The sequence below is a fragment of the Callorhinus ursinus genome, unplaced genomic scaffold (assembly GCF_003265705.2).
Source record: "Callorhinus ursinus isolate GAN/ISIS: 27379988/994484 unplaced genomic scaffold, GSC_fseal_2.0 scaffold26, whole genome shotgun sequence".
Taxonomy (NCBI): Eukaryota; Metazoa; Chordata; class Mammalia; order Carnivora; family Otariidae; genus Callorhinus; species Callorhinus ursinus.
The window spans coordinates 11,677,588-11,703,740 of NW_027397088.1; the positions used below are offsets into that span (position 1 = coordinate 11,677,588).

At 39.5% G+C, this 26,153-nt stretch overlaps 1 protein-coding gene across 1 annotated transcript in view; it reads left to right on the plus strand.

The window, feature by feature from the left end:
- SYCP2L (synaptonemal complex protein 2 like) overlaps positions 1–24,244 on the plus strand; it is a 114,094-nt gene extending 89,850 nt beyond the window's left edge. Inside the window, 7 exon segments of the mRNA XM_025890873.2 lie at positions 2,814–2,912; positions 3,918–4,024; positions 4,944–5,035; positions 7,522–7,621; positions 7,721–7,779; positions 15,949–16,011; positions 23,611–24,244. Coding sequence (XP_025746658.2) covers positions 2,814–2,912; positions 3,918–4,024; positions 4,944–5,035; positions 7,522–7,621; positions 7,721–7,779; positions 15,949–15,973 — 482 coding nt within the window. The 3' untranslated portion in view covers positions 15,974–16,011; positions 23,611–24,244.
- Positions 24,245–26,153: the final 1,909 nt, after the last annotated feature.

The following is a 26,153-nucleotide window of genomic DNA, read 5'->3' on the forward strand; positions in this document are numbered from 1 at the left end:
TGTGATTACCATGAGGCTTACATATAATGTTTTAGATACCAAATAGTCTATTTCAAGCTGATAACAAGTTTTATTGCATACAAAACTACACCTTTTGCTTCCCCTAAATTTTATGTTTTTGTTGTCACAATTTGCCTCTGTTTATATTGGGCATACATTACCAAATTATTTCATGTATAATTATTTTCAATATTTTCATCCTTTATACTAGATTTAAGTGGTTCACACACCATCATATTATAGTATTCTGATATTAACTATGTGTTCATAATTGTGGCATATGTTCCTGTGTTCTCATGTTACTAATTATCACCCCTTCATTTTGACTTGATGAACTACTTTCGGCATTTCTTATAAGGCAGATCTTGTGACGATAAACTCCCTTAGCTTTTATTTGTCTGGGAAAGTCTTTATTGCTCCCTCATTTCTGTAGGGCGACTTTTCCAGATCAAGTATTCATGGTTGGCAATGTTTTTCTTTCAGCACTTTATATCATTCCATTTTTCTCAGCCTGTAAAATTTCTGATAAGAAATCTGACAGATAATATAAAATAACTATACCTGTAATAATTTGGTGATATATGCCCAATATAAACAGAGGTAAACCTTATGGAGGTTCCCTTCTATGTGGGAATTTTTTTTTTTTCTGTTGCTACTTTTAGTTTTAATTCCAGTAGAGTTAACATAGAGTGCTGTGTTAGGTTCGGGTGTACAATATAGTGATTCAACACTTCCATACATTTCTCAGTGCTCAACAAGGTAAGTGTATGCTTAATCCCCTTGATCTATTTCACCTACCTCCGCTCTGGTACCATGAGTTTGTTCTCTATAGTTAAGGGTCTGTTTTTTGGTTTGTGTCTCTCTCTTTTTTCCCCTTTGTTCATTTGTTTCTTAAGTTCTACATATGAGTGAAATCATACGGTATTTATGTCCTTCTCTGACTTATTTTGCTTGGCATTATATTCTCTAACTCTACCCATGTTGTTGCAAATGACAAGATTTCATTCTTGTTTATGGCTCAGTAACATTCCATTGTGTATATGTATTCCACATCTTTACCCATTCATTTGTCAATGGACACTTGGGTTGCTTCCATAATTTAAGTATTGTAAATAATGTCACTATACAGATAGCGGTACATGTATCCCTTTGAATTAGTGTTTTGGTATTTTTTGTGTGTAAATACCCACACTGGATCATTGGGTAGTTCTATTTTTACCTTTTTGAGGAACCCCCATACTGTTGTCCACAGTGGCTACACCAGTTTGCGTTCCCACCAACAGTGCAAGAGGGTTCCTTTTTCTACATCCTTGGGCTCCCTAAGTAGAGGGCACCCTGGTAGGATGGTTGAAACTGAAGTTGGTGCAGGCTGGGGTGTCCTGGGAAGCTCCATGCGGGGGGGTACCCTGGAACCAAAGCAGGCATGGGCACAGAGGTTTCCGGGCACTCTGTGCAGGGTGCCCTGGCAAGTTGTCTGGAGGTGAAGTGGTTCAGGCCTGATGTGTTCTGGGATGTTTTGTGTCTTGATGAGTTAGTTGGAGCCGTAGTGACTGCTGACCAGGGGTGTCCTGGTATGTGCTGCACTGGCGCCACCTCGATGGGATGGCTGGGGCTGGTGTGGAGGTAGGTCAGCTATGGCAGCCCAACCCTACTTCCCTCTGTGCTATCAAGGTAGAGGGTGAACATAAACCATGGCACTCGCCAGCCCCTCTCATCCAGAGTGAGTTCCAGTAGCTCCCCCACTGTTTGGCAGGATCCTAGGGCTAGATCTTTTTTTATTCTAGTTGTCCTTTAAAACCACAGCTTTTATTTTATGTCCCAGGGCAGAGGAATCTCCTCCCCATCCCTTAGTACTATCCCTCCCCACTGCAGTACACCCTGCGGGGGATGGGGGCTCCTTCATTACCATGTCTCCCTCTCTCTTGTTGTTCTTTATGTGGTCTCTCTTTTGTTGTGCAGAAGCTGTTTAGTCAACCCTCCATTCTTCAATTGCTCTATAAATGTGTGTGTCTGTGAAGGAGGTGAGTCTTCCTCCGTTGCCACTTTAGGAACCCCTAAGGTATCTTATGTTCTTTTTTCATAGGAACTTGGATATTTTGTAGCATTCATTGATTCATTCAGTGAACATCTCCTGAGTGTCTACTGTGGACGAGGCACTTTTCTAAGGGTCAGATATTCTGATGAACAAAACAGACAAAATGCTGACCTTTGCTGGAGTTTATCTTTCAGTGTGTGGGGGGCAAGTAATATATAAGAAAAGTAAAACATGTAGTATGTTATTTTGTGATAAAGGCTAGGGAAAAAATCAAGCATGGAAAGATATTTAAAAGTTGGGGGGTGGTACTGAAATCTTATGTTGGTTGGCCAGAGGGAACCTTAATGCAGATCTATGGGGTAAAGGATTCAAGTCCAGAGGAGCCGCAAGAGCAAAGGCTTTGAGATGAGAACATGCCTGAGGTGTCCGAGGCACCCCTGGGAGACTATATAGAGAAACAGAGTACAGAAAGAGAAACTTGTCTCACTACTGTTTTGTTTGAGCCAGTCTGTACTTTGCTAAGCAGATCGTTCCTAGACGTTACAGAGCTCATCAAAGGGATGCCTGTTCCCATGTGTCCTCTTTCAGGCATTAGTAGACTAAGTGCTTTGATGCTTGTGCTGTTCTTAGCATGTCAACTGATAAGTAATTAGTAACAGCAAACAAGTTTTCCTTGCTGCTTATCAAAGTTAGATATTAACTGGTGAAAAGAAGACAAGATAAAATCGGGACAAAAGGAACGTGTGTGTGGTTATTAATGTGCTGTCCTTACTTTCAGACATATCAGATGGCAGTTTTGCTAAGTCAAAACAGTCAAAATTGGAAGAAGGTGCTGCTCCAGAATCCCTCACCTCAGTGACAGAAGAGACAGACTTAGGTAACATTATGTGCCCAGCCAGCCATTCATTCAAGCAAGAGTGTGACAAACTTGTAAGCACTGAATGTACCAGCATGCACTACAAAGGGGTTACATTTCGAAGATCAAAGTTGCTGCAGAACCCTAATAACTAAACATTTTGTCCTTTCAAAGCCAAGTAAATTGTTGCACAAATTATAGATAAAAGCAAGTAAGCACCATATCCTTTCTAGCATTTTGATTTCTGCCTCTTCACTCTTCTTTATGGCAATTTTCAGGGCCTAAGGTTCTTAAATGTCTAGGTCTCTGCTTTAGTTGGTAGTTATTAACTAAGTTTTTATTAGAAATATCCACTCTATACAAAGGAGAATGATCCAAAATATCTGCATATGTGGGGTTGGCGATCTGCATAAGTGATGCCACTCTGTTCCAAAACAAAAGGCTCCAAGAGGGCAAATTTGGAAGCTCAGAGATACTAGAGGTTGGTGATTAAGAACCAGTTGGCCTAGGTTCCAATCCTGGCGCTGTTGGTGTGAGCTCGAACAAGTTATTTGATCCTTCTGTTCAATATGCACAACAGCGCCTACTTGACATGGTTTTTGTGTGGATTACACGAGTCAATACTTTCAAATCCCTTAGAATAGTGCCAGAGCCCTCATAAAACTCTGTTGCCCCTGTAGAAAAGTCCTACCTGTCATGTCCTCCTTAAAACCTCTTGTGACACCTTCTTCATCCTGCTTCTTAGACATAATATCAGCTGCCACAGTTTAAAGTGCTGGGAAACTTTGGAGGAAATGAGCCCTTGCCAGAGACTGAGGTTTGACTGGAAGCAGCCGGAAGTGCCCACCATGAGGACTCTCGGTTCTAAGCTGGCCTTGTCAGCCAGAGTCAGGCCCCCTTGGGACGACTTTGGAGTATATCTATGCCTCCCGCCTGACTCTCCATTCTCCAGGCAGCTGATGGACTGAGCACATCTATTTTGAACCCTGTGTTAGTTTTACTTAATGTTCTATTTTTATTGTTCAGAAGGCATTTCTACTTCATCCCTAGCAGTTGTACCAGAGAATTCGAGGAGTTCTGCTGTTATCACAGCCCTCGAAAACTTCACTAGAGAACTGAAAAGAAAATCCGAGGTAATGGTCCACTAAAAATGAAGAGCTGGCTTGTCATGAGCTTAAAGTAACAAGTTCATGTTATTCATCAGTAGTGTTGTTATCCTTCATATGTGAAGGTGCTCCTGAGGCTTTAGGGGAGGTATATTTGCCTTAGCTATGGGTACTGATTGTGGTGCCTTTGTGAATTGTGGTTTGTATTGTAAGAAGTTGTTCCATGTCCATTTGCTACAGTGGGACCAGATGGACCTACATGGAAATCAGACTCATGGTTTGGTTTCATTGAGAGCAATTCTCAGACAACGGAAGTACCAGAAAGCAATGATTCGGTCATAACGATAGGCAAGGAGGAGGGGGGGGGACCATGTGGATGAGAGAGGTGTCCAGGACAAAGATGGAGGTGGGCTTTGGGTAGATGGTCAGCTGAGTGGTGGCAAACCTGAGTACAGCTGGGCAGTGCGTATGTAGGCTGTCCCAAAATCTTGTCTGCAGGATGAACTTTGGAAGCATTTCCGTTCTCTCCTTTTATGTCCTATTGTTTATAAATCCCCAAAGAGTTACTTATTAGCACATTTGAGAAAAGTATCTTACCCTGAAATATATTCATTTAACTAATTTGGAAAATCGCCAAAGTCTTATCATATTTTTTGCAATACCAATGTAAGCTAGTTTATAATGGAAATTTGTTCATAATATTTAATATGTGTTTTGATAGCATGAATATGTTTTCCTATTTTAGTGTATTGTTCTTTGTTGGTACTGAACCTGAGGTAATACATAGAAAGCGTGTAGCAGGGTGTCTTATCACAGTTGTTTAGCAGTAATGTTTGCTATGAATATAATGTGCTGGTAGCATCATTTTCACACAAAGCCTGAACTCCATTTAGGTAGTTATGGTTAATTCAAGTGTGATCATTTTGTTATTGTTGTTATGGTTTAGCTTAGGTACAAAGGGAGTCCACTTTATTCAGAAGATGCAAAGCAAGCACCAGATTGCTTAATCCAACTTTTAAACCAGATACATCAATGCAGGTAAGTGTTGGGTTTCGAAAAAAAGTCATAAAAGTGTCATCACTCATAAACATTTGTGTCATGCCCACTGTGCTAGGGTCATGAAGACCTGAAGCTTGAGCAGATGTGAGGTCTGATACACCACGTAACCTGTCTAGTTTCTAGTTCTTCATTCATAAGATGATGGGGTAAGGCCTTCCTTAAGCCTCTTCGTGGTCTGCCATGGTATGATCCTAAAACACTATTTTAAAAAAATTTATAATCGAATTATGAAGACAGAGCCAGCATGGGTATATATGGAAAAATGCTGGGTAAGTGCTATGTGTCATGCATGTGCAGTGGAATATTATTCAGCCTAAAGAAGGAATGAAATTCTAACACATGCTACATCATGGATGAACCTCGAGGACGTTATGCAAAATGAAATAAGCCAGATACAAAAGGACAAGTTGTGCATGATTTCACTTATATGAGGTACTTAGAAGAGGCAAATTCCTAGAGAAGGAAAGCAGAATAGAGATTACTAGAGGCTGAGGGAGTGGGAAATAAGTTTGTGTTTAATCAATATGGAGTTTCTGTTTGGATGATGGAAAAGTTCTAGAGACGGATGGTGGTATGGTTGCATGACATTGTGAATGTACTTAATGCCACTGAATCGTCCACTTAAAAATGGCTAAAAGGGTGAATGTTACATTATATATATTGCCACAATAAAGAGTGCTATGCACTTGTGTGCACACATGCACACGTATGCAAACACACTCAGATGACCATGAGATAGGAAGGATAGGAAAGGTGAATGGAGATAGGGTTCTGTGGTGATTAGAGTTAATCTAGAACCATTACAATGGAAGTGCTTTTGTAGTGGTTTTGGAAACAAAGGTTTGAATGGTATACAGAAGGTGTGTATAGAGATTGTTCCTTGTTGGAGAAAATGGCCTGTAGATGAAGGAGAGAAAGAAAACAATGGCAGGTTGGTTAGCTTGACTGAAGGAGGAAATTTCTTAGGGCAGAAAATATAATGTGAATAGGAATTATGATTTTTTTTTCAAAATTTGATACATGCAATGTCATTTGATTCTCAAAACAAGCCCAAGAAGGAGTTTGGACTTGTAGAACTTCCATTGTCTTGTAGGGGTTACGTATTCAGCCATTTTCATTCAACAAATGCACACTGAGCAGCACGAGGTGCCAGGCCCTGTGCTAAGTGCAGGAGAGCAGTGACAACAAGCTTTGGGAGCTTCTTGCCTTCATAGAACTTTCAGCCCTAATGGAGAAGACAGACAATAAACAAGCAAGCAAGCAGTTTATGTGGTGGTTGACACAGAATAGCAGATGTTGGAAAGTTTAGAACTAACATGTAGAAGACAGAGTTTATTAGCCAATTTCCGCTTTCAGGACCAGCTTAAGGCAAGAGAGGAGGGGAGCAAGTGGAAGTTTGGAAGTGATGGGGAGCCATGATTGGTGGTATAATGGCTTCTAGGCCAGGTCTGGCCTCTGTGTCCTTTTCCCTAGAGTCATCTCTCCTTTGCTCTAAGTATGATGTTAAAATCCCAGCTTCCTCTGGACTTCTGTTGAAAGGATAAATCAAAGTTTTCATAGTTTCTGGGGAAGAGGATGGTCATGCAATGAGGGAAGGGAAGAAGAGAGAGATGTGCTCTTAAAACAAAAGTTGGCAAGGATGTGGAGAAAGGGGAACCCTCCTACACTGTTGGTGGGAATGCAAGCTGGTGCAGCCACTCTGGAAAACAGTATGGAGGTTCCTCAAAAAGTTGAAAATAGAGCTACCATACGATCCAGCAATTGCACTACTGGGTATTTATCCAAAGGATACAAACATAGTGATTCGAAGAGACACATGCACCCCAGTGTTTATCGCAGCAATGTCCACAATAGCCAAACTGTGGAAAGAGTCCAGATGTCCATTGACTGATGAATGGATAAAGAAGATGTCACACACACACACGCACACACACACGCACACACACACACACACGAATATCAGTCATCAAAAAGAATGAAATCTTGCCATTTGCAGTGACATGGTTGGAACTGGATGGTATTATGCTAAGTGAAATAAGTCAGTTGGAAGGAGACAAATACCATAGGATTTCACTCATGCGGAATTTAAGAACAAAACAGATGAACATAGGGGAAGGGAAGGAAAAATAAGAACAGAGAAGGAGGAAAAGCATAAGAGACTTAACTCTAGGAAACAAACGGAGGGTTGCTGGAGGGGAGTTGGGTGGGGGGATGGGGTAACTGGGTGATGGGCATTCAGGAGGGCACTTGATATAATGAGCACTGGGTGTTATGTGCAGCTGATGAATCACTAAATTCTATCCCTGAAACTTATAATACAGTATATGTTAACCAACTTGAATTTAAGTTAAAAATAAAAAATTAAAAGTCTAGAGAAGAATAAGAAGTATTCTTATAAAAAGAGGATTGTCTCTTGTTACAGTCAAGCAGTTCCAATGAAATCTGTTGCTTTTTACATTTATCAGACTGAATAAACTAGAACAGTTTCACAGTTTTGTTCTTCAAGAGCTGAACAATCTTGAGAAGGATATTCAGGCTCTGAAATACCTTGAGAAGGATGTTCTGGTAAGTGACCCCCACTTTTGGAATATTCTTTGTGACTTAAGAGGATCTGTTCCAGAGTAGAGTAACTGTTAACTACTTAAAACTTTTGTTCAATTTTAGGAATTTTGGGAAAAACAGTCTGATGATTTGAAATCATTCTGTGATCTGCAAGTGCTGAGGTATTTTTTTCAAAGTATTCTTTCTAGAAGTATCTTAGTTGAAGGATAAGGGTAGTGCTTTAGCTATAGTATGAGTCATTGATGATGGTAAAACTGCATGTAAGTAGCTATGAAGCTGCATCTTTTCAAACCAATTACTTTTGTGGCACTCCCTGAGCAAAGATTGTATCTTAGGGTATCAATCTAGAAGGGTAAATTTTGAAAAGCGTAAACAGAATTATACAAATGTCAGTGTTTTTGATCCAAACTGTTTTATTTTTAAGCAATATTACAAAAAAATTAAAATGAGTATATTCTGAGAAAAATATTTAGATATATACTGAATTGTGGTCTTGTAGAATATATTCTATATTAAAAAATATATAGTGTATATAAAACAGCCAATGAGTTTATCCTGCTACACATTCCTTTCAGTGTGATTACTCAGTGTGCATTCTGAGGCTGTTGCTTCTATTCATGTAGAATACCATCTGATTCTCTGGAGTGTAGGGAGTGGGAAAATAGACTGTAGGGAGTGGGAAAACCTTCTGCCCTGGGAGAAATTCTAGTGTTTTTTGTTTTGTTTTGTTTGTTTCTGCTTGGACAATTAAAAAGAATCCTTGTAATGGCCTAAAGTTTTATCTACCAGTTCAGAATCAGCTTCTGTCACAGATATCTAAGTCCGGTAGTTTTAGGAAGGCCATTATTCTGATCACACCATACTTTTCAAATAACAAAAAGTTTAAAATTTGAATTATCCATCCTTCTGTTACTCCAGTTAACACAATTAATAATAATGAGAGTAGGTAAATAGATTTTCAAAACTCTTTCAACAGATGATTAAAGGAGATATCCTTTCATAACCTCTTCACTGAGCGCTCCTGGTTGGTTGTGAAGGGCTCTCAAACTTCTTGGAATCAGGACCTCTTAACACTTTGAAAATTTATTAAGGTTCCCCAAAGAGCTTTTGTTTCATGGGTTATATCTGTGAATATTTTCCATATTAAAAATTGAGACTGAGATTTAAATATATATTTATTGTAAAATAAAAGAAATATGCCAACAAATTGGACAATCTAGAAGAAATGGATTAATTCCTAAAAAAATTAAAATCTTCCAAGAGTGAATCAGCAAGAAATAGAAATACTGAGCAGACCAGTTACTAGCAATGAAATTGAATCGTAGTAACAAACTTGAATTGGTAATTTAAAAACCCATACTCTGTTGATTGCTACAGCTTTGTAATATAAGTTGAAGTCTAGAATTGTGATGCCTCCAGTTTTGTTTTTCAAGATTGCTTAGGCTATTTAGGGTCTTTTGCAATTTCATAAAAATTTTAGGATGGTTTGTTCTAGTTCTGTGAAAAATGCTGCTGGTGTTTTGATAGGAATTGCATTAAATCTGTAGATTGCTTTGGGTGGTATAGATATTTTAACAATATTTGTTCTTCTAACCCATGAACATAGAATGTCTATTTCTTTGTATCATCTTCAATTTCTTTCATCAGGGTTCTATAGTTTTCAGAGTACAGATCTTTCAATTCTTTGATTAATTTATTTGTAGATATTTTATTATTTTGGGTGCAATTGTGAATGGATTGTTTTCTTAATTTCTCTTTCTGCTTCTTCATTATTAGTGTATAGAAATGCAACATATTTGTGTACATTAATTTTATATCTCACAACTCTACTGAATTGATCAGTTTAGTAGTTTTTTGGTGGAGTCGTTAGGGTTTTCTATGTATAGTATCATGTCATCTGCAAATAGTAAAAGTTTCACTTCTTCCTTACCAATTTGAATGCCTTTTATTCTTGTCAGATTACTGTGGCTAGGACTTCCAGTACTATGTTAAATAACAGTGGTAAGAGTGGACATCCTTGTCTTGCTACTGATCTTAGGGAGAAAAACTTTCAGTTCTTCCCCATAGAGTATGATGTTAGCTGTGGGTTTTTCATGTAAGTCCTTTATTATGTTGAGGTATGGTCCCTTTAAACCTACTTTGTTTTTATCATGAATGGATGTTGTACTTTGTCAGATACTTTTTTTTTGCATCTACTGAAATGTTCATATGGTTTGTATCCTTTCCCTTATTGATGTGATGTATCACAAATATTGAACCACTGTTGTATCCCAGGAATAAATCACACTTGATCATGATGAATGCTTTTTAAAAATGTATTGCTGGATTATGTTTGCTAATATTTTGTTGAGGAATTTTGCATCTATGTTCATCAGAGAGAGAGTGGCCTGTAGTTCTCTTTTTTTGTTGTGTCTTTATATGGTTTTGGAATCAGGGTAATGCACAATTACATGGTCAATTAATCTTTGACAAAGGAAGCAGGAATATGCAGTGAAAAAGACAGTGTCTTCAACAAATGGTGCTGGAAAAACTGGACAGCTACATACAAAAGAATGAAACTGGACCACTTTCTTATACCACACACAAAAGTAAACTGAAAATGGATTAAGGACCTAAATGTAAGACCTGAAACTGTAAAAATCCTAGAAAAGAGCACAGGCAGTAATTTCTCTGACATCAGTCATAGCAACATCTTTCTAGATATGTCTCCTGAAACAAGGGAAACAAAATAAAAAAGCAAATGTAAACTATTGGGACTTCATCAAGATAAAAAGCTTTTGCACAGTGAAGAAACAACCAACAAAACTAAGAGACAACCTACTGAATGGCAGACGAAATTTGCAAATGACATATCTGATAAAGGGTTAGTGTCCAAAATATATAAAGAACTTATACAACTCAACATCCAAAACAAATAATCCAGTTTAAAAAATGGGCAGAAGACACATGAACAGACATTCTTCCAAAGAGGACATACAGATGGCCAATAGATACATGAAAAGATGCTCAACATCACTCATCATTAGGGAAATGCAAATTAAAACTACAATGAGATATCACCTCACACCTGTCAGAATGACCAAAATCAAAAACACAAGAAAAAACAAATATTGGTGAGGATGTGGAGAAATAGAAACCCTCTTGCACTGTTGGTGGGAATGCAAACTGGTGTAGCCACTGTGGAAGACAATATGGAGGTTCCTCAAAAACTTAAAAATAGAACTATCCTATGACCCAGTAATTGCAATACTGGGCATCTGCCCAAAGAATACAAAAACAATGATTCAAAGGGATATATGCACCCCTACGTTTATTGCAACATTAATTACAATAGACACTTTATGGAAGCAACCTAAGTGTTCATCAATAGATGAATAAAGAATACGTGGTGTATGTATACAATAGATTATTATTCAACCATAAAAAAGAATGAAATCTTGCCTTTTACAACATGGATAGATCTAGAGGGTATACTGCTAAGCAAAATAAGGCAGTCAGAGAAAGACAAATACCATATGATTTTCCTCATGTGGAACTTAAGAAACAAATAAAGGGAAAAAACAAGAGACCAAAAAAAACGGACTCTTAACTCTAGAGAACAAACTGATAGCTACCAGAGGGGAGGTGGGTGGAGAGGATGTATGAAACAGGTGAGGGGACTAAAAGTACACTTCTACTGGGGCACCTGGGTGGCTCAGTGGGTTAAGCATCCAACTCTTGATTTCAGCTCAGGTCATGATCTCAGGATCATGAGATTGAGCCCCGTATTGGGCTCCATGTTCAGCATGGAGTCTGCTTAAGATTCTCTCCCTCTCTCTCTCTGCTCCTACCCTTAGCTCACACAAAAACTCTCTCTCTCAAAAAAAAAAAAAAAATAGTGCACTTATCTTGATAAACAGAGTAATGTATGTTGAATTGTTGAATCATTGTGTTGTACACCTGAAATGAATATAACACTGTATGTTAAAACAACAACAACAAACAAAAGTCCAGGACCAGATGGATTTACAGGTGACTTCTAACATTTTAAAAAGATTTAATACCTGTTGCTCTCAAACTATTTCAAAAAATAGAAGAGAAAGGAAAGCTTCTGAATACATTCTACTAGGCCAGCATTTCTGTGATATCAAAACCAGACAAAGACATTACAAAAAAAAAAAGAACTATAGGCTGATATCCCTGCATTCTGATGAATGCAGATGAAAAAAATCCTCAACAAGATATTAGTAAACTGCATTCAACAGAATGTTAAAAGGATCATTCCCCAAGATCAAGTGGGATTTATTCTGGGGGTTCAAGGATGCTTCCATATGCACAAATTAATCAACAGGATATACTACATTTATAAAATGAAGGATAAAAATCATCATCTCAGTAGATGCAGAAAAACCATTTGACAAAATTCAATTTCATTACTGATTAAAAACTCTCAAAAGTGGATTTAGAGGGAACATACCTCAACATAATAAAGGCCATATACGATAAACCCAGAGCTAACATCATAATGATAAAAAACTGAGAACATTTTCTCTAAGGTCAGGAAAAAGACAAGGGTGTCCACACTCACTGCTTTTATTCAACATAGTTAATGGGAGTCTTACACAGTAATCAGAAGAAAAAGAAGTAAAAGGTACCCAAATTTGTAAGGAAAAAGTGGAATTGTCACCATTTGCTTAAGACGTGATACTATATCCAGAAAATCCTAAAGATTCCACCAAAAAAACTATTAGAACCTATTAATGAATTCAGTAAAGTTGCAGAATATAAAATTAATATACAGAAGTCTGTTACATTTATACACACTAATAATGAAGTAGTAGAAAGATAAATTAAGAAAACAATCTCATTTACAATTAAATCACAAAGAATTAAAACCTAGGAATAAAATTAACCAAGGAAGGAAAGACCTATACTCTGAAAACTATAAAATATTGTTGAAAAAAATTGAAGACAAAAACAAATGGAAAGATATACATGCTCATGAGTTGGAATAACTAGCATTGTTAAAATGTCCATACTACTCAAAATAACTTACAGATTCAATCAGAATACCAGCAACGTTTTTATAGAACTAGAACTAATAATCCTAAAATTTATATGGAAACAAAAACCCTGAATAGCAAAAGCAGTCTTGAGAAAAAACGAAGATGGAGGTGTAACAATCCCAATTTCAAACTATACTACAAAACTGTGGTATTCAAAACAGTATGGTACTGACACAAAAATAGACACATAGATCAATGGAACAGAATAGAGCTCAGAAGTCCATGCTGTTTTTGTCAATTATTTTGTCTGACAAGAATATACAATAGGGAAAAGACTATCTCTTCAATAAATAGTGTTGGGAAAACTAGAACACATTCTTATACCATCCATACAAATAAATTCAAAATGGATTAAAGACCTAAATGAATGAGAGACCTGAAACCATAAAACTCTTGAAAGAACACATAGGCAGTAATCTCCTGGGCATCACCCTATGTTTCCTCAGACAAGGGACATAAAAGCCAAAATAAACTATTCGGAATACACCAAAATAAAAAGGTTTTGCACAGCAAAAGAAACCATCAGCATAATGTTAGGCAGTCTACTGAATGGAAGAAGATATTTGCAAATGACATATCTGATAAGGGGTTAATATCCCCCAAAATATATGAAGAACTCTCACAACTCCACACCAAAAAAACCAAATACTCCAATTAAAATATAGGCAGAGGGCCTGAATAGACATTTTTCCAAAGAAAACATCCAGATGGCCAACAGACACATGAAAAGATGTTCAACATCACTAATTATTAGAGAAATGCAATTCTAAATCCAATGAGATATCACTTTATACCTGTCAAAATGGATAGTATCACAAAGCAAGAAATAACAGGTGTTGGTGAGGATGCGGGGGCAAAAAAAGGAACCCTCGTGCACTGTTGGTGGGAATCTAAATTGGTGCAGCCACTGTGGAAAACCGTATGGAGGTTCCTCAAAATTAAAAATAGAACTACTATATGACCAGAAATTCTGCTACTGGGTATGTAATGAAAATGAAAACAAATTCAAAAGGATACACATAACCCTATGTTTATTGCAATATGATTTACAATAGCCAAGATATGGAAGCAGCCCGTGTCCATCAGTAGGTGAATGGATAAAGATGTGGGGTACACACACACACACACACACACACACCAGAATATTACTCGTCCATAAGAAGAATGAACATGGATGGACCTAAAGGGTATTCTAAGAGAAATAAGCCAGACAGAGAAAGAAATACCATATGATTTCTCTTGTATGTGGAATCTGAAAAACAAAATAGGGGTGCCTGGGTGGCTCAGTCGGTTAAGCGTCTGCCTTCGGCTTGGGTCGTGATCCTGGGGTCCTGGGATCGAGCCCCACATGGGGCTCCCTGCTCAGCGGGGAGCCTGCTTCTCCCTCTCCTACTCCCCCTGCTTGTGTTCCCTCTCTCACTGTCTCTCTCTCTGTCAAATAAATAAATAACATCTTTAAAAATAAATAAATAAACAAATCCCAAAGACTCCTAAGTATTGAGAAGAAACTGGTGGTTGTCAGAGGGTGGAGTTGTAGGGGGATGGCCAAAATGTGTGAAGGGGAGTGGGAGGTACAGGCTTCCCATTATGGAATGAATAAGTCATAAGGATGAAAGGTAAAACATAGGAAATATAGTCTGTGGTATGTAATAGCGCTGTATGGTAACAGATGGTAGCTGCACAGTTGTGAGCCTAGAGTAATGCATACAGTTGTTAAATCCACCATGTTGTACACCTGAAACTAATGTAACGTGTGTCAACTATACTTAAAAAAAAATGTGAAAACAATTTAAAAATAGAATTTATGACACAAAGAAATAACTCAGGATAATTTCCAATAACTTACTTTATATATGTTATGTTAAATTAACATATGTGTATATATTTATAATATATTTATTATTTGGGAGGGTGTTTTGGTGGTTTTTGTTTTACTGGTATGGGTTTGTTCTGGGTTCCCTCTCTAAAAAGCTTGTCACCATATACGTAGGTCATAATTCAGATGATAATGACTCTTTTGCACTCATGGCTGAACATATTAAAAAGACTGGTTTATGAAAAATAGAACGACTAATGAAAAAAATTTACATATTGATGTAACAGATTTTTATGAAAAATAACCAGACTTTTCAAAACAAACATGTGAGAGGAGTAGCATTGTTTTGTTTTTGCAAATCTCTTAAATGTCAGGCTTCACAGAAGGTAGCTGCTTTGTCATGTCTGCTTCTGAATTCAATCTGTTGTGATATCACACATCATGTAATGGAAAACTCCACTCTATTTTTGTGAGAGTAAGAATGAAAAAAGCAAATGAAGTCTTAGTATTACTTACCATTATTACCAAAATAGTTTTGGATTCACAGAACCTTTGGATGCTTAGGGGTCTCCAAGAAAAGGGGTCCCTTAAGGGTCCTAAAGGTTTACACATTGAGAACTGCTGATATAAATCCATGCTATATTAAGAATTAGGGCAGATTATACCCCTAGTCTTCTGAAACCTGGAGAATTTTTTTGACCAACCTCCAGACTTTAGATAACTCTTTAGTTCATACAGATTACATTGTAGGGTATTAATTACTCTTTGCTTTCATCTTCTTATAATAGGCCCCTTGTGTGCATTTAGAATACCTCAAAGAACAAAAATTCCTCCAAAATGTACATCTCCCTGGGTTTTGCCTTTGCTCTCCTCTCCTCCAGACACCTAAGGAAACCACGCTGTGGCTTGCAGAGGAGAGATGATGATGCTTTTAGCTCAAGCTGATTGCTTACTGGGTACCAGGCTGGAAGTATCTGTGAGACTTAGGTTAATGAGCTTGGTTGAGATCCAGTATCTGGATCTGGTTGGTACCCAGTGTCCTTTTGACATGTTTGCACATCAGTGATAGTTTTACATATTTTGCTAGAGAATGATTATTTCTGTCCCTAGTGCAGTGCTACAAGGAGATAGGGATTCAATACATTTTTTATTTTACTTTATTTAAATCTATTTATCTAACCAACTGGGACATCAGGAAGTGATTCAATACTTTGAATGGTTCTCATGAAATACCTCTACCTATGTTGTAGGCTAGTAGCATTGACAGATATAGTACATGAAATAGAATCAAGTGAAAATATTAATTGCTTAGGTTGATATTCTGAGTTGGCCATTGACCCTCCTCAGGTAACATTTAGTAAGTCAATGATCTATGAAATAACTCTATGGTGTATATATGTACATATATGTATGTTCTTATTTTTAAATTGTTTAATGTAAATGTAATGAGACGGACCAATTTCTTCCAGGCTTAATCCAGATCAGCCTTCATGAGGAAAGCCAAAGCCCAGTGTTACTACTGCATTCCTGGGGTAGGTGCAAAGGTTTACTTTGATGGAATTGAGGTGGAGGAAGTAGGCACTAAGATACTAACATTTTGCCCATGTTCCACGAAGTTTTCTCCTCTTTCACAATATCTCCCATCCTAGAAATTATCCTTTTGGATCTGGTCTTTTCATTCAGTAAATATTTATAACTGAGTGCTTGCTCTGCAATAGTCACCATGCTAAACATAAAGATACAATGGTTAACACAGAGATCTGTTCCTGCCTCCATAATAAAAATAAATTCCTTGAAGGAAGACAGAAAAAGACAAGTGAAGAAATAAAATAATTAAAAGTTTACTAGTGCTGGGCGCCTGGGTGGCTCAGTTGTTTAGCGACTGCCTTCGGCTCAGGTCATGATCCTGGAGTCCCGGGATCGAGTCCCACGTTGGGCTCCCTGCTCAGCGGGGGGTCTGTTTCTCCCTCTGACCCTCTTCCCTCTCGTGCTCTCAGTCTCTCATTCTCTCTCTCTCAAATAAATAAATAAAATCTTTTTTTAATAAATAAATAAAATCTTTAAAAAAAAAAAAAACCCAGTCCCTTACTTACCTGGACACACAGATGAACGGTATTTCCTATATTACTCCTGTAGCTGTGGCCATGTGACTGAGTACTAGCCTCGGAGTTTTGAGGAAATACTTAAAAATAAATTTCCTGCCAACCCAGAAAACACATCCACAAAGGTAGACAAGGAAAAAAAAAGTTTACTAGTGGTTTGAGGGATACTGACAAGGGGTGCTTTGGCGGAGAGTGATGGTGTGAAGTATTGGCTTCAGATAGGATGGTCATCAAAGGTCTCTCTGAGGAAGCGACATTTAAGATGGAGTTTCAAGCAGAGGAAGGAAGCAGACTTAGGAACGGTTTAAAGCAACAGGGTTGGGGAGGGGAGAACATGACATGTTTGAAAAACTGAAAGTTCTTAGCTCAGAGTGGTATTTCAGAGGACAGTTACTTGAAGCTGGGACCATGACTGACTCTCAGGGAGGGAAAGGCCTCACTGAGCACACTGAGGAGTTTGAATTTTATACTACAGGTGAAGGAAAATATGGGTGGGTTCTGAGCAAAGGCACTGGGGGTGAGGATAGTGTAATCTGATTCATATTTTAAGAAAATCATCCTAACGGCCATATTGAGAATTGACTGGAGAAGTGAGAAACAGGAGAAGGGAGCTGAACTGGATGGAGGGCTTTGGAGATGGTGAGAAATGGGGATACTCCAGGTACCTTTGGGGGCCAGAATTAATCACTGACAGACGGAAGTGATGGGTGAAGGAAGGAGAAGTAAGGATGCCTCCTGGGTTTCTGTTTTCTAGCAGCTGGATGGACGGTGCTGCCCAGTAGGGAGATAAGGGGAAGACCTGGGGTGGGAGGGCTATGTCGGTCCAGCAGGAACTAGGGTTGATTTGTTAACATGGTAACTTTCAAATGTCTATGCATGTTCAAGTATTTATGAGAACTTGAAGTAATGAACAATTTTCCAGGAAAATATAATGTAACAAAGTGGACTCCTACATAGATGGGAGATACTCATAGAAGAAGTAGAGCGAGAGAGTTAATGAACTACCATGCAGATGTGTATGATTCAGGTTGTGTCACAGAGGAATTCTACTGGTCCTTTAGCAAAGGATAACTTCAGTGCTAGTGACTAAACGGGGACTAAAGGGTAACTTTAGTAGTCCAGCACATAGAAGAACGAAAATTCCCCAATTCTTCTTATGCTTCTTGCGTTATAATGCCAAAATTCAATGAGAATTGCACAGAGAACCATAGAACAATCTCATTCAAAATAACTAAGCCAAAATACGAAGTAAAATGTTGGCAAATATCATTTTGCAGCTTATTAAAGGAATAATATGTCATGATCAAGTGAAATTTATCCAAGCAATGCAAAGATGGTTTGATATTAGGGAATCCACTAATACACTAATTGCTAATCAATCTAGGGAGAAAAATAATTAAGATTTTCTCCATATATTTCAAAAGGCATTGAAAAAATTCTACATCTGTGTTTAGATTTGCATAAACCCACATAAAATAGTCATAACTAGATATTCTGTAGTTTGATAAATCTCAGTCCAAAAGCCGCTCTTACACTTAATGGAGAAACTCTAAATGCATTATTACTAATTTCAGGACAAACCAATGAGGAGACTCAGTAAAAAAAAAGTCAGTTCTCCCGGGGTGGAGAGCAGAGAAAGCAAGCTCTTTCCTGACTCTTCTAAGAGCACGAATCCCACTTATGAGGGCATCTCATGACCTTATGTCATCCTGATTACTTCCCCGAAGCTCTACTTCCTACATCACGTGGGTGCGGGGTGGGGGGTGGGGGGTGGGCCGATTTCAGTAATTAAATGGGGTGGAGTGACACAGACATTCCGTCCACAAATAGTGTCAATGGATTGACCACTTCAGTGGAATCAAAAGTTGGGACAGTGAGGGAAGGGAGAGCAGGTGGCTTAGAAAGACCTGATAGGTGTGGTTCGGAAATGGGATGTTGAGAATCAAGGTTTTAGAAGTGGGAAGTCTGTGATGACAAAAATCTGAGAGCGCATAGCTGTGGTGGAATTGAAGAAAATGCTAGAGGCGGTGAGAAGGTTAAAGAACTGAGAAGCCAGAGCACGAAGATGGGTCCCTCATGATGGGGTTTCAGTTACCTACTGAGGCTGACAGTAACCAGGGCCCGGTGAACCGAGGGGCCAGCATGATGGATGATAATTCAGATGGCTGGCATAAACATCTGCAGAGAAGTGTCTGCAGGACAGGGAGCAATTCCTGTGTTTGGTAGTTCAGAGCGAGGAGAATACCTGCCTCTCTACCTGGCCGGGATAACAGAGAAGGAAAAACTTTTAATTGACAGAGCGTACTGGGAAAGGTGGTACCCTCGGAAGTGGGCTGCCTTTTAGTTAAGAGGACGGGCAGGGAGACCTTTTCTTTTAACAAGAGGCTGAGGATACTGGGAAGCAAGCTAGCACAGGGGAGATACGTATAGGCATCATCAGGTGAGAATGTGGGTGATAATGGTCACCTTTTAGCAGTTATTGAGGCAGGGATTTGAGACAGGATGGGGTTGATTCAGAGAGATTTTTAAAAATTTATTTGATTAAGAGAGACAGAGACAAAGCATGAGCAGGGGGGGAGGAGGCAGAGGGAGAGGGAGAAGCAGGTTCCCCACTGAGCAGGGAGACCGATGCGGGGCTCCATCCCAGGACCCCGGGATCATGACCTGAGCCGAAGGCAGATGCTTTAACGACTGAGCCATCGAGGCGCCCCTGATTTGGAGAGATTTTTAAAGGAAGAAGTTTGTGGGGCTGCTCGGCGGGAGGCCTGCTTCTCCCCCTCGCTCTCCCTCTGCTTGTGTTCCCTCTCTTGCTGTCTGTCAAATAAATAAAACCTTAAAAAAATTTTTTTAAAAAGGAAGAAGTTTGTAGAATTATTACTGTGAGCCCTAATGCTTCCCTAGATGGTCCAGCAGCTCGTGCGGCTACCACTCCACAGCTTTCTGATCTTGTTGTGAGTCCCACTGAGTAAATAAATATGGAATGTGTTGAACAACCACAACTCTTCTGTTCTTAGATACGGTCACTGTAGAGACAGTACCCCTCTTGCTCAGTTGGGTTCTTTGAATATTTTGTTCATTCCCACAGTATTTAATAATGGGGCTTTTTATACAGCTATCAACTTGAAATTTTCTTCAACTTAGAGGTCTAAAGTTGATTCCCTAAGTAGACCATATCCAAATACATTTTCATAAGAATACAATTCCATGTATCTTATAGTGTTATTTAAAAACACATGTATTTTGTTTCATTTTAGTTGAAGTGGGTGATTTTTAAGAACTCCAGTGTCTAAAGCTGTGCTTTGTGATTTTTGACCTAGCAATTCCACTTCTAGGAAATTATCTTAATGATTAAATTAGACTGCGCAAGGATATGTACAGTGGTGTGTATCACAAACAATTCTAATAAGGAGATGTTGGAAATTGCCTGAATGCCCAGCTAGAGCTTGGTTAAATAGATTGGTAGATTTACATGATATGCCACATCGCCATTAAAAAGAATGATTAGGTTAGAATAATTGACTTGGGAAGACATTTAACTGAGTAAAAAGTAAAAGCTTGTTGCAAAGCATTGTATACTACATGATTCCATTTGTTTTAATTCCGACGATAAAGCTGGCTTGGGCCACACAGTGGTGCTTTAGTGGTCTGGCTTATTCATTTTGTTTTGCTCCCAGTGGAACCCCTGAGAACTGCAGAGTTGGAATAGAACAGAATATGTTTTAGATGTATATGTTCATTCACTTAAGAAACTGCTGAGTCTATGAAGTGCCTGGTACTGTCTTCGATGCCCATCGAAGACTAGAACGATACCCAAGAGGTCCTTGACCACGTAGAGAGTACACTTTAGTAAGATAGACAGTGAAGGGTAAACAGATAAGAATTCATGACAGTGATAGGTGGTAAGAAGGAAAAAAGTGTAATGACAGAGACTGATGGTGTGGAAGGAGAAGCCAGTCAAACCTCTCTAAGGAAGTGACATTTGAGCTAAAACTTGAAGGGTGGGAGAGCAGGGAAGGGTATTTCAGAGGGAATGGCCAAGACCAATGTCCGAGGCCATAAACAGCTTGATATGTTCTAGGAATTCAGTGAGGGCCAAACAACAGGAGTGAGGGCAGAGTAGTATAAGAGGAGGTTGGGGGGCGTGCTGTGCGTGGTGGGGGTGGTGGTGGTGGTGGTGACCTTATGGGCTGTGGAAGGATTTTCTTCCAGTGGCAGTGAATGTTGTCATAGTAAAGGATTACTTTGAAGGCCCTCTGCGTATGTGTTGGGGTGGGGGATTGGATGATGCGGGCAGTGTAGAGGGAGCTGGAAGGGTTGCTGATGAGTTGTGTAGTTGGAGGGTGAAGGGCAACTTCCAGGGTTGGGGTTTGAGCAACCTGGTGGAAATTGGTTTCACTTAAAGAGATAGGGAAAGGTCTGATTTAGCTGGTAGGGTGAAGGAGAGGTTGGGGATAGGTATTAAAAATTTAATTTGGAACGTATATTCGACGTGTGATTTCAGCATCTGAATGGAGTTGGCAAGGGGGTAACTGGATATTTGAGACTAAGACTCATGGCAGAGGGCTGAGCATGAGACTGGCTGAGCTGACTTGGACACTGAGTATAGAGGGAAGTGCCAGGACAAAGTCCTCGGGCTGTTCCAATGTGTTAAAGGAAGGTAAGGGAGATGAAGCCAGCAGAGGAGGAGGGGTTGGGCAATGAGATGGTAAGGAGGGTGGTGGTACAAGAGAGTTTGTGTGTATACACGTGCATATATACACCGTGAGAGTCTAGGTTCTAAAAGATATTCACCAAAATGTCAACTGTGGTTATTTCGGTGTGGTGACATTTTAGGTGAATCTTCTTATCTTAGGCTACTTCTGTATTTTTAGAATTTAGTCCAAGATATGAATTACTTTTGTGGAATAAATTCAAATAGCATAACATTTATAAAGAGTTGTTTTTTTTCCCCTTTCCCTAACCCTCCTTCTTATCTGTGATCCAGAGGTAACTACCTCTTTATAGTTTGGTTCGTATTCTTCCAGACACTTTGCCAATGCTTAAAAGAATGTATACAGATGTCTGTGTAAGGATACATATGTATATTTTTAAGTAACACAAATATTATACTAAAATAGGCATATTTTCTCTGAGCAATAAAAGTAGGAATCCTTTCCAAGTCAATATAGATTCACTTTTTTTTATTAACTGTAAAATATTCTAGTTTATGGACATGCTATAACTCATACATTGGATTCCCTATTGATGTACATCCAGGTTATTTTAAATTACTGTTACAAATAACTCTGTAGTGAATATCCTTTTACATATATCTTGAATCACTTATCAGGAAAAAATTACTATTTTTAAAAAAGATTTATTTCAGAGAGCGAGAGCGCGCACATAGGAGCAGAGAGGGAGGGGCAGAGGGAGAGAGAGAAGCAGACTCCCCGCTGAGCCCCACCCATGTGGGGCCAGACCCCAGACCCCAGCTCCTAGATCGTGACCTGAGCTGAAGGCAGATGCTTAACTGACTGATCCACCCAGGCACGCCAGGAAAAAAATTACTATTTTGGGGAAAAAAAAATAGCAAATCTTCAAATCAAAATAGTACTAAAAGAGGATATAGAAAAAAGACTAATCTGGGTTAAGAATATTAGCATAATTCCCAGCCCTAATGGGGAATTGGATCACATGAGAATTAAATGTACATGTGACAGTTGGTCACATGTAACAGGAATCAGGCTCCAGCAGCTAAACCAAATTGGTGTTCTCTTTATCCCCTGTAAGCTGCAGCCCAGAGGGAAGGGGGTTATCTAGGGCTGGTGAGGCAATAGCATGAAGTGGCCATCAGAGACCAGGTTCTTTGAGCTTCTGCCTCAGCCATCCTTCATATGGCTTTGGGCTTTATAGTGATTGTCTGCTCTACTTCTGGAATCTCTTCTACACTCCAGGTAGGAAGCGGGGGATGGGTGAAAGGTAAAAGAGGTGTGCCAGCAGAATCTACCTTCACCTTCCTTTTTTCTAAATTAAGAAAACAGTTTTCATGGAAGCCCAAACCAACAGACATTTGTCTCCATCTTACTGACCCGAACTGGGTCACGTGGCCCTCCATGGTGGAAAAGGAATATGGGGAGAATTTAACTGTTAATGTCTTCTCAAAAAGTGGGGATCTGTAACTAAGAAAAGGAGAACAGATGTTGAATAGGTATCTAGTAATGTCTATCAAGCCTGAATCAAATTACATGTGCTGAACAGGAAAAAAAAAAAAAAAAAAAGGACTTAAATCACACAGGTGATTCTGTGTGCCATTCTTTGGAATGAGCACGCACCCAAGTGTTTGCATCAGGATGGGAAAACCTATTCCCTCATTGATATCAGCTCTTATCTACCTCTTGTTTTATGAGGATCGAACTGGGCTCAGTCCCAGTCTGGTTGTTAACAACGTGCAGTTTTCATACAGCATGGCCCCAAAAGCCAGCCCAGCCACTGCCTCTGGTACTCCACCCAAGAAATAACTGGCTTTTCTCCAACAGTGGAGGAAAAAATATCCTGCTGTGTCTGACTATTAAGAGAGAGCAGGCACATCTTCAAAGCAGCACATTAAGTCCTTTTTTTTTTTTTTTTTTTTTTTTTTTAAAAGGTAGTCATTTATTTGAGAGAGAGCGCCTGCATGCATGCAGGGGGAAGAGCAGAGGGAGAGAGAGAATCCCAAGCAGACTCCCCACTGAGCCCAGAGCCCAACGCGGGGCTCGATCCCAGGACCCTGAGATCATGACCTGAGCCAAAATCAAGAACCAGCCACTTAACCCACTGAACCACCCAGGCGCCCATTTTTGAGGGTGATTTTGACTCTGGCCAGCTTTCACCCAGGGCACTGACTTCAGCTGCTCCTGGCCACAGAAGATGCAACTTCACTGAATATCTGAGCTAGGGATGTAGCTGATAAAACATAGTGACGTTCATGTTGGCTCACTGGGTTCTGAGGGACCAAGTGGGGGCTAGTTCAGGCTCAACTAACTACCGTTCTTTTTATTTTCTTTCCAGCAGTCTGAGCCACCTGAGGACGATAAAGCTGGCTTGGGCCACACAATGGTGCTTTAGTGCTCTGGCTTATTCAATTTGCTTCACTCCAAATGGAACCGTTGAGTTGGAATAGAATAGAATATGTTGGTAGTTTGCCATTGTGTTATTGTCCCTTTGTTCACAAAAGTTAACCTTCTGTATCAAAATTTGGTCAGAAAATAGGAAGTTCAGAATGTTTACCAACTTAGAGTGTTGCTTTTTTTTTTTAATGATTTCAAAGTAATATTGATTTTTATTTGAGAAGGGTCCTCAAGTTTTGTGGGGGAAAGAAAATCTTAACACCTGTGTCCATGCTATTTGGTATATCTGAGGAAGAATTTAATTTGTGATAAAAAGAGTTCAGATGAAAAAGGCATATTTTGAAATAGTTACTATTTCACTTGATCCACAAATCTTCTAGTTTCTTCAGCACTTTCACAAAACCGCCAGCTTGAGCAGAAGAGATAGACTCACATGGTAATTACTAAGTGCTCTAATAAAGTCTGAGTGCATGAAATTTGCATGTACAGTTGAGTGGATTTACTTTGGAAAAATAAAATCTAATTTGAGGCCATTTACAAAGTAACCGTTCACAAACTGGATAAGCACAGTTAAAGACTGCGGACTGAAAACAGTTTATTCATTGTATGGTATAACTTAGTGACGTAATGTATTTTATGTATTACATATTAAATCTGCCAAAACAAATGTTTACAACCCCAGTGTGTCATCTTTTTTATATAGGATTTTTTTTAACAAGCTGTGGTTTAGTATATTATTGCAAGCTTTACAGAGTGTAAGAGCACTTTTTCTTTTCTTTTTTTTTTTTTAAAGATTTTATTTATTTATTTGACAGAGAGCACAAGTAGGCAGAGTGGCAGGGAGAGGGAGAAGCAGGCTCTCTGCTGAGCAGAGAGCCGGACATGGGGCTCGATCCCAGGACCCCAGGATCATGACCTGAGCCGAAGGCAGTCACTTAACCGACTGAGCCACCCAGGCGCCCCAAGAGCACTTTTTCTTTAAGTCCGAAGTGTCTAATTAACCTCATCGCATTTGGGTATATCCAGTTTAGGGCTCAAGATTCCTGGTGACCTGGCATATTGTGGATTTCAGTGCCATTACATTGACTGTCTTCAGTGAAGGACGTCTAAAGAGTATATATGACTTCTGGTAATGGGTAAACATATATTGGAGGGCTGTTCTCTCCAGCCTTCAGCGAGCTCGTGTGGTAGAGGTTAGGATGGGTAAGGTGTGATCTTAGCTAGTAAGGACTTAGCCTTAAGACACCAGGTAACTGAAAAATCTCCAGGCTGTGTGTGACAAGTGCCATAAATGAGGTATAAACTGAGCACCAGCAGGGTTTAGAGGAGGGAGAGGTCCCTTTTGTGGGGTTGATCGGGGACAGCTTCCTGGAGGAAAAGCGCCACTTGAGCTCCTGAAGGATGGGAAGAGTTTTTCTAGGGTTAACAAAGAGGGACTAATGAGACTAGTGGAACAGAGGCAGAGGGATGCAGAATTTGTTTGAGGCTGAATACTATGGAGTATTAGTGGAAATTAAGGTTCAAACCACCTTTACTGTCTTCACTGCCTTGATTAGAAGGACTTTATTCTTTGGTGAGAATGAGTCACTGAAGACTTAGCAGAGAATGATAAACGAACATGATGGTTTAGGAAGATTAATCCACTAGTAGTATGAAGACTAAATGCAATCCACTAGGAGGGTTTAACAGCAGTAAAGGCCTCCCTTAGGACAGAATGTAAAGGAGGGAGCAGGTATGCTAGCTCATGGCAGGTAGGGGATTTTTAAGAGCTAAGCTTGAGGTTGAGTTGATGGAAGTTGCAAGAGCCATGAACTTGAGATACTGGGGGATATCTCTTTAGAAATATTCCCCAGGAAGTTTTCATTCAACATTATCTTATTCTGCAAATCCTTATTCAGCACTAACTGTATACACAACCAAGCTCTGTGCGTGGTGCTGAGGGTTCAATGTTGTTATTGTCAAGGACCTCAAGGAGCTAGCTGTCTGATGGGGACAATTACACAAATATGGAGAACAGCTTGGACCAGAGTTCACCTCCTCTCTACTGAGAGCAGCCCTGTGCCCACCTCAGCGAACTCTGGGACCAAGCTGTGGCCTTGACCTCATTTGAGATTTCCAACATTCCTCTCAACTGTAAACTTCCATCCTCCACAGTGGCTCTTCCCGGTATTTACTGTGATCCTCACCCCTCTTCCATGCAGATTATCTCCTGGCCTCTGTTCTCTCTCTCTCTCTCTCTCTCTCTCCCCCTCCCTCCCCGTGGTTGACACACAATGTTACGTTAGTCTCAGGTGTGCAACTTAGTGGTTTGACAACTCTCTACATAAAGCTGTGTTCACCACAACTGTAGGTACCATCTGTCCCCACACATCACTACTACAATATCATTGACTGTATTCTTTATGCTCTGCTGTTTATTGCCATGACTTACTCATTCCATAACTGGAAGCCTGCATCTCCCTTTTCCCTTCACCCATTTTGCCCAAC